Raw genomic sequence first — 8042 nt, 5'->3', positions numbered from 1 at the left:
TCTTTCTTGGCTTCTCCTGTAAGAACAATTTACAACAATATTTATTACATACAAATTATTTCACTGAACAAAATAGCGGACAGGATATGATTTGTTTATAAGCGTGTAAAACGTTTGCAAATCATTCATGTCACGGCATAACATATTTTTCAATGTAACATATTACATCGGAATTATGTTATATCTCAGCTTTATATATTTACTGCCCTAATGAATCATATGTATACCTTCAATCCAACAATACAGAAAGTTTGTAAAGGTCGCGTGAGGCGCCCGTGACTCAAAGATTAGATAAAATAGAATCAAATTTTTAAAAAAAATCATGATAGAGCATGATTTTATTCCATATTCGACTAATCATATATGAAAAAAGAAAGAATGATAAAATGCAAACAGTTCACCGGATCATCAAACTTTCATCATTTCGACGGTCAGATAGTGGAATTGAATGCTTGGAATTGTTTTGTTTCAGCTGCTATTGAGCCGAGAATGCTTTACTAAAAATGATTACTACAGAGGATGAAAAAAAAAAAATGTCTCTATAAAACTAAGATTTCGGAATTTTTAGAAATATATTTATTAATTCAAACAATTTAAAATACCTCTTTTGAAATTATTTAGAGCATTTTTCAGACTGGCAGATTGGCCATTTTTTGGCACTATTTTTGTTTCAATACAACCCCATGTCATTTTAAGCATATGTGTCAATTTTTACCTCTTTCCCCAGATTACTCCATAAACTATTAAATTTTCAAACAACAACGGACTTTTCAATTCCCCCCCCCCACTTCAACAACAATACACACCTTTAATAAGACAACTCAACCTTTAACAATCACAAATAAAGATAGAAGATGATAATTATTATGATCTGATGCTGAAATTAAATCTGTAATAAACTGGATTTTGATAAGTGATTATTTCCAGGTCGATTCAATTATTATGTAATATATTTATTTTGCTATCACCGCTGGATTTCCGCTCGTCTAGTTATAGCAAACGTCTGGATCCGGATGCACGAAAATACATCCTTTCGCTCAATGACATTCATTCGCCATTTCCTCATCGCGAGGAAGCGAGAGATTAGAATCAATGCCATTTTTTTTTCTCGTCGAATGTTTAGCTACATATAGATTAATCAATATCTTATATAAACCATATTAATTAAAGCTTATAATTTTTTGTATACAATTATACCTATCAAATATTAGAAACCAGTATAATTTTTTAATATTTTATATCTATAGACAAAATAAAATAAATATTATTTAATCGTAATGCCACCCTTTATTTTCTTGTACACTGACACAAGAGGGCGCGTTTTTTACTTTGTTACATAAAAGTGAAAATCCAAAATGCAATTTTCGAGCATACCTATCGACTACTTGAATCTAGAATTCGATATAGAACTACAATAACATGTAAAATCTTATTCTAATTGCCTATTTCAATTATTAAAATGAGTGCAAATAAATAAATTTTTTTTAAATTTAAAGTAAGCACACGGTTTTTGCTTTAGTTTTAATTTAGTTTAGTTATATTAACGTCCCGTTGCAAAGTAACACTAGGGCTATTTTGGGACTGACCTAATAATTTGGAATCGCGGTCAGATGGCGAGGACGACACCTGAGCTGGCAGCCCCCTCTTCACACCAGCGGAAGGAAGTTTGGCCCTGATGGATTTAAAGTGCAACAGACCCCCTTACCACCAGACCACAGCGGCCGCATGCGATTGTTGCCTACGGATTCTAAAACCTACCGCTCTTTTGCGCATGCGTTAGGATGGGTTTAATTCGTCTAAATAAGGGTGAGATGGAAAATAAAAGGAGGAGATATTTACATTTATCAATAAAGTAAAAAAGAATCATTCGCAAAAATAAAATAAATAAATTTTAAATTAAAATAAAATAATACGATCAGAAACGACTAAACATGCACATTACGTGAAAAAAAAATGAATGAAAAAGTATATAATAGAGCGAAAATCAAGGTCAAAGAATGACGAAGAATTCTGGAAATGTGCTCATGTTTCCGGATCACACCCCTTAATGAAATAGTTTCATCGAAAATTGGTAGTCTCAGGATACTGACACGAACAGTATACAGAGAGTGACGATTGAGTCTATTTACAGAATGCATAAATCAAAAACACACAAGGAACATTAGCCACAAAGAAAATTAAAACACGCATAAAAAAGGAACAGCAAAAAATAAAAAAATTACAAAGTTCTAAACCATGCATAAATGAAAATGCAAACTTCTAGATAGGGTCAAAAAAATAAAGCACACACTAGCACAATAGCAAGACATAAAAAGCATGAGTACATATAAATGTCACAGTATGTATGGTTAAAAAGAATGTCAAGAATTAAAAAAATAACATTTTTTTTTTTTTTTTTTTTTTTTTTGCTTACGTTCTTTAAAAGGTATTTATTGTCAGTAAAAAGCAAAAAATCGAGCAATGAATAAGGGAAAAGAGAAAACTATTTTTAACTTAGTTTCTCTCTATTGTGCTTAACAGAAAGTTAACCATTTGGGGAGAAAAAATCCGTTTAATAATAATTTATCCTTTTATGTCTGGAATTTATATATGGCAAATAATTATTTAAAACATACAAAAGTATTTAAAAAAGTTTATATAAATAACAATACCCTGTCCTGAAATGTTCAAAATTAGTTCGCACTAAGCCCGTGAATTTTGATAGAATTGTACTCAGAAGTTACTGAAATAATTTTCCTAGTAATTACTGCCAAAAATTATCAAAAACACTAATTATTTTAAAGACAAATCCTTCATTGTGGATCTCTATAATGTGTCGGATTTAGTTGAAAACTTGATAAAGTTAAATAACTCAAATAATCATTGATATTTTATAAAGTTTAAGAGCGCACAAATCAACAAACTGGTAGACTTCCTATTCTGGGATTTTTTTACAAAATTAAACAAAAATTTACAATCTTCTTGCTGCAAACCTTTGTAAGAAATTTTTTTCCCTCTATTATTTGTTTGTTTTGGACTTGTTTTTTTTTCCGTTTTTTTTTTTTTTTTTTTTTTTTTTTTGCAATGCCGAATATACAAATTCCATGCATTACTTGCTGCCATAGCCAAAAATTTCACACCTACATGTAATGACCATTTTTTTCTCCGAATAGATATTTTGTAATACTGTATCAGCTTTCTATATGTTTGAATTGTATATCTTGATAACTGCTGGTTGATTTACATCAGCTTTCTTCTTGTCCTTTCTTTTTTACCATCCTCTTCGTTTATATTCTGGCTAAGCATCAAAATCATTAGATAAGAGAACATCAAAGCTTCTATCCATCTGTTTAGTGAAACAAGTTTTATCATCGTTATGTGTCCAAAAAAGTGATGATTCTCTTTCGATGACGATTTTACAGACAAAACTGAAGGACTCAAAATATTCAAGAAACTTGACGATAGCTCCATTATAACTCAATTCGGTTATTTGTTCTGGAACATTCGATACCTATCACAGGAGCTATACAATGTCGAATCAGGTTTATCAGTCGAGTTGAGAGAAGTAGTAGCTGAGTGTATTCTCTCTCTTTGTAATGTGAATTTCTAGTGAGTTCTCTGGGAGCGCTTTTTTGCTATTGCAGTTGTTTAAAAGTTATTTGCTGCTTGTGAGTTGTAAATTTCTGAAAGTGCTTACTTGTGTGTGTGTGTGTGTGTGTGTGTGTGTGTGTGTGTGTGTGTGTGTGTGTGTGTGTGTGTGTGTGTGTGTGTGTGTGTGTGTGTGTGTGTGTGTGTGTGTGTGTGTGTGTGTGTGTGTGTGTGTACGCTTCGTCTGTTTTTGTTATCCATGTTAAGCGCTTTCATACTGAATAAGGCGTTGGTTGTTGTTTTTTGTTGATTCTGTAAGACTTTCCACTGTAGACTCATCGGATGGATTTTGATTTTTTTCTAGTGGTTGATCCTGTTAGACTTTCCATTGTAGACTCATCGAATGTATTTTTATTTTTTTCTGCAGCATTGGATTCAGAAGAGTAATTCTGAACGACAAGTTGACGAGTTCTCAAAAAAAGATGGCTAAGATCGTCGAAGTGATTGCTTTCCTACTTGTCTCCAAGAAAAGAATGGCATAATTATTCATATATTAACCTTAAACTGCACTTTAAATAATAAAATTCAATTTATAACTTGTTGTTTAGGGTTATTTTCCCAATGTGAAAATGTTCATTTCACAGTACTGTACTGCCATCTCTTGGAAAATAATTTAAACTGCCTTTCCCCATGTGAGTATCAAGTCTGAATGTTGATAAACAGTATCTTTTAAATAAACACATTTTATAAAAAATTTCCATTTAGGAACTGAAGGTCCTAAGAGGTTATGATAATAATTGTTATTGATAAAGATGGCTGCATTTTTCAAATTAAAGGAAAAAATTACAAAATTTCAGATTAATTGTAAAAATAAATTATGAACATAAAGAGTAAAAAATAATAGAAATAAAGAAAAGATTTTAGAAAGCGTATTTTATAAGCATAGAATAAATGTAGAAAATAATTTGTTTCACCAAAACTCTGGAGTGTAAAACAAAAATAATAGAAGTAAAGAAAAGATTTTAGAAAGCATATTTTTATAAGTATAGAATAAATATAGAAAATAATTTGTTTCATCAAAACTCTGGAGTGTAAAACAAAAATTTTAAAGGCGTGGGGAGCTGAAAACAACACAGTAATACAAATAAGCTACAATGCGTAACAAAAAATATAACATTCTTAAACATTCAATTAAAAATTCAGATAAAATAAAAAGAGATAAAATTGTTGTAATCTCTTAGTATTTCTAGAAATGCCTCGAATTTTCTCAATATTAATCGTCATCTTTTCATTTTTGATTTTTTTTTCTTTTAAAAATATTTTCCTTCTCTAAAGAAAACATTCTTTGAAACCTTATTTTATCATGTGAGAACATGATGTTGTTTTTGTTAGGACGTTTTGAAGCTCGAAATTGTGTAGGCAATGAATATTGAAGCTCGAAATCACGTAGACAATGAATAAAGCATAAATGTCAATTTTCATCATCATCTTTTAATCGCATATATTTTTTTTTACCTGCTTTTACCAATATTGCATTATTATTATGTATGTTTCTTTGACAGCAGATGCGTTTTTAAAAGGTTGACGTAGAATTATGTTATTTCATCTTAAAATCAGTGGAGCTCCAAAACTTTGTTTGCCAACTAAAAAAATTGGAAATGAAAGTTTAAAAAAATTATATATATACATATATATAAAGAAAGAGGGGGGGATAGAGACCGATAGGGAAGTCCTGTGATTGTTTCAAACCGGTTTAAACTGGTTAATGATTTAAATTAATTAAGACAAATAATGACTTAAAAATAATAATATTCTCACATGATACTTGAAATTTGTGATCGTATATTTCATTTTTTAGAATTTGTTTATTTTTGTCCTTTCTTTTAGTTTTTGAAGCTCTTATAATATCTTTGTTTTTGATCCGTTTTTTTTTTTTTTTTTTTTTTTTTTTTCGAATTTTTTATTTGATTGTGGTTCAAAATTACGAGCTCCATCCCAAATTAGTGCTGCTTCAAAACGGGACGTTAATATAAGCAGATTAAATTTGATTTCAAATTTCTGTTGATTTTAATTAAATATATTGTCTAAGAATTTATAACAACTTTCAGTTGCAAAATTTGTATTGGCAAGAAATTTGAATATATTTTGTTGTCGAAAATGTTCTAATTAATCTACAAATCATCAGATCTTCTGTAGTCAAAACATATTTTGTAACAGTTACATAAAAACAACAATTTTATTTAATTAGGAAAAAAAATATTGAAAAAATGGTTGCCCATTTCTATTTGTCATTGAATTTGAGGAGACTAAACTGAAATAAAGAATTAAAACTTTAATTATAAAAAATAGTGATTAAATGCTTTTTAAATTATTCTTGTTTGCAAATTATATTTTGTCAGAAACTCACATAATCCAAGCTTTCGCGATCACATTAAGTGACTAATTGTTCCTACAGCTAGGACTTAATCAAACGTTTAATTAGTTATTAAGAAATAAAATGCTTTTTTTTATTTGTATCCTAATAAAACAAAAGATCATTAAAGATAACATCGAATCCAGCGAAAACAAAATATCATCGCCGTCAAATATGCCTCGTTGTAAATTCGAAAGCAACCCTTTTGCACATCACAACTTCCAAGTTGTCAGTTACAGGTCATGTTTCGATTGCGTCATATTTTCAACGTCAGACGGAGAAACGCGTTCCTTCAATGACCTTGGGAAAATACCAAGTGATACCGTTCTTTTCCTCATCGCACATATCAACATTTTCTCCTCATCGGTCATCTCACAAGTGCTTTTGCCGCGGCATTCTGTTTATTCAAAACTCAGTTCGGATTTTTCAGCTTCAAATTATCACCATCCTTCTTATTAAGGATAACAAAGGCTGAGGATAAGGCGCTACTGTCGTGTGCTATTAACAAACAAACCGACTTCTGAATTTCCTTATTCTCCCCATTAGATATAAATACTAGTTTCTTCTAGCAAAATTATTTCTCAGCTGAACTATTGCATTTGATCCTGTGCTCGGATTATTCCCTAGTTCGAAATTTTCAGCATCAAATTTTCCTCGACATCCTAATGCAATGGAGGCAAAGCTGATTAGCAACGATGTGTTCATACGGACAGAAAATCCCTTCCACGAAGGAGAGTTGAAATGGATTATTGACAACGCCTCCAAGTTCTCCAGGAGGCTTCGAAGTTGGAATTTTTCTCTACAAAAAGAATGTGAGCCTGAATTCCAGGTAGTGGCTAGATTTAATGACAGGTACCCAGAAGTACACGTAACGAATGTTCATATAGGTATACAACGAATGGATTCTGGCGACAGAACTGTCTATGTAAACGCCAATGCTCAGCTACTGAACTTGGATGGCGACGAATACTGCCGTAAAGATATCACCTTCACTTGTTCCGGTGGCGGTGCTCCTTTTTACATCTTTTCAGAACTCTTTTCAGATTCTGCAGGTGGACTGACTCTGTCCGAACCCAGAACAGGTATATCTTCCAATGATAATCAACATATGCTTCATCTCCAATTGAAAAACTTAGTAGCTTTTCATGGGAATGTGGGACCAATCTTCATTATGCCTGAAGATACTTTGGTGGTCAAAGTGCATATCAAAATATTCGGTTGCTGCATCATTACAAACGAAGTAAAAGTGCCAGATGTACCGAAGCGGCAAACCCCTCGATCCCATGTCGACCTGATGGTGAGGGATTTCCTTCTAGCGTACCAACGCGAGGAATTGACAGATATAGAGTTGGTGGTTGAAGACAAAGTCATCAAGGCTCATAAGTTTGTTCTTCAAGCTAGATCTCCTGTTTTCAGAAATATGCTGGATCATAACCTAACAGAGACAACACATGGCACAATACAAATAAACGATCTGGATTACCCAATTCTTCAAGCTTTGATATGGTACTTGTACACAGCAGAGGTACTAACTTTGCCTTTTGTGGATGTATGTGATTTGTATGAAGCTGCAGATAAATACCAAATATCTTCCCTTCAGAAGGAATGTACTGAGATTTTGAAATCTTTCCTTAGTGAAAACACTGCTTGCAGGACTTTGGTGCTGGCTGACATGCATAATGATCAACTCCTCAGAGCGGAGGCTGTTGGTTATATTTGTCGTAATTTTGCGGAAGTCAAACTGACTGAAGAATGGGAGTTGACGATGCGTGCTCATCAACGGATTGCTGCAGACGTTTTGGAAAAAGTGTGCAGTTCTTCTGCGAAAACTAGAAGGATAGAAGTTATATGAAAAAGAATTTGTAGTTTCAATATGTTGCCAGTTTTACTTTATTAATTTAAAATCCTCTGAATTCTAAATAAACAAATTATCTTAATATTTTTGTTTATTATTCAAACAGAAAAATTTCTGTTAATCATCGCATAATTGTTTGTTTGAATTTTGAGGATGATTATTTATTCAATTTCGAATATTATATATTTGGTGGTGATTATTTTTTAT

General features: G+C 31.7%; 1 protein-coding gene across 1 annotated transcript; it reads left to right on the top strand.

Moving 5' to 3' along the window:
- The first annotated feature begins 6362 nt into the window (after window positions 1–6362).
- On the top strand, window positions 6363–8042 carry LOC129957324 (TD and POZ domain-containing protein 3-like). The gene has a single exon (XM_056069595.1). The coding sequence runs from the start codon at window positions 6651–6653 to the stop codon at window positions 7830–7832; it is 1182 nt and encodes a 393-aa protein (XP_055925570.1). The 5' UTR covers window positions 6363–6650; the 3' UTR covers window positions 7833–8042.

The sequence above is a fragment of the Argiope bruennichi genome, chromosome 11 (assembly GCF_947563725.1).
Source record: "Argiope bruennichi chromosome 11, qqArgBrue1.1, whole genome shotgun sequence".
NCBI classification, from domain to species: Eukaryota; Metazoa; Arthropoda; class Arachnida; order Araneae; family Araneidae; genus Argiope; species Argiope bruennichi.
The sequence above is the reverse complement of the archived record's forward strand: the minus strand, read 5'-3'. Positions and strand labels throughout refer to the sequence as shown.